This window comes from Myotis davidii, unplaced genomic scaffold, assembly GCF_000327345.1.
Source record: "Myotis davidii unplaced genomic scaffold, ASM32734v1 scaffold341, whole genome shotgun sequence".
Classification (NCBI taxonomy): domain Eukaryota; kingdom Metazoa; phylum Chordata; class Mammalia; order Chiroptera; family Vespertilionidae; genus Myotis; species Myotis davidii.
In genome coordinates this window covers 906747-907170 of record NW_006291021.1, presented here as the reverse complement: position 1 = coordinate 907170, position 424 = coordinate 906747, and the positions used below count along the sequence as shown (strand labels likewise).

Sequence of the window (424 nt, the reverse complement as noted above, 5' to 3'; positions counted from 1 at the left end):
GGTGGGGGGGGAGGGGGGAGGTGACACTCAAAAGAGGTGAGTCCCTTCTCCTCTCTGGGCCTCATTTTCCCCCAACTGTGGTCCTCACAATAGGTAAGGTCCCTGGAATGACTTACCTCCCGAAGGTGTCCCCCACCCAGCCTGCTCCCTCAGCCGGCATCTTCGGTCCCCTCGGTCATGGCTCCACCTCCTCCAACCCAGACTACCTGAAGGAGGAGGACAGGAAGACACAGATTGCAGACCGGACACAGCCCTCACCTCAGCGCTCACGGGCTCACCTATCTGCTCAGTGTCCGGCTGATGCATCTTCCCACGGCTGCCAGGACTTACCCCCAAGTCGGAGGCCTTCTCCCCCACATCCAGGAACTGCTAGGGCCCCGGGAAAGTGCTCTGCCAGCCCTTTCCTCCCCTCCAGACAATACAT

General features: G+C 60.8%; 1 protein-coding gene across 1 annotated transcript in view; it reads right to left on the bottom strand.

Moving 5' to 3' along the window:
- LOC107183163 overlaps positions 1-366 on the bottom strand; it is a 22089-nt gene extending 21723 nt beyond the window's left edge. Inside the window, exon 1 of the mRNA XM_015564304.1 lies at positions 117-366. Within this exon, the coding sequence (XP_015419790.1) occupies positions 117-306 (190 nt within the window). The 5' untranslated portion in view covers positions 307-366. The remainder of the gene's footprint in view (positions 1-116) is intronic.
- Between the last annotated feature and the right edge of the window lie 58 nt (positions 367-424).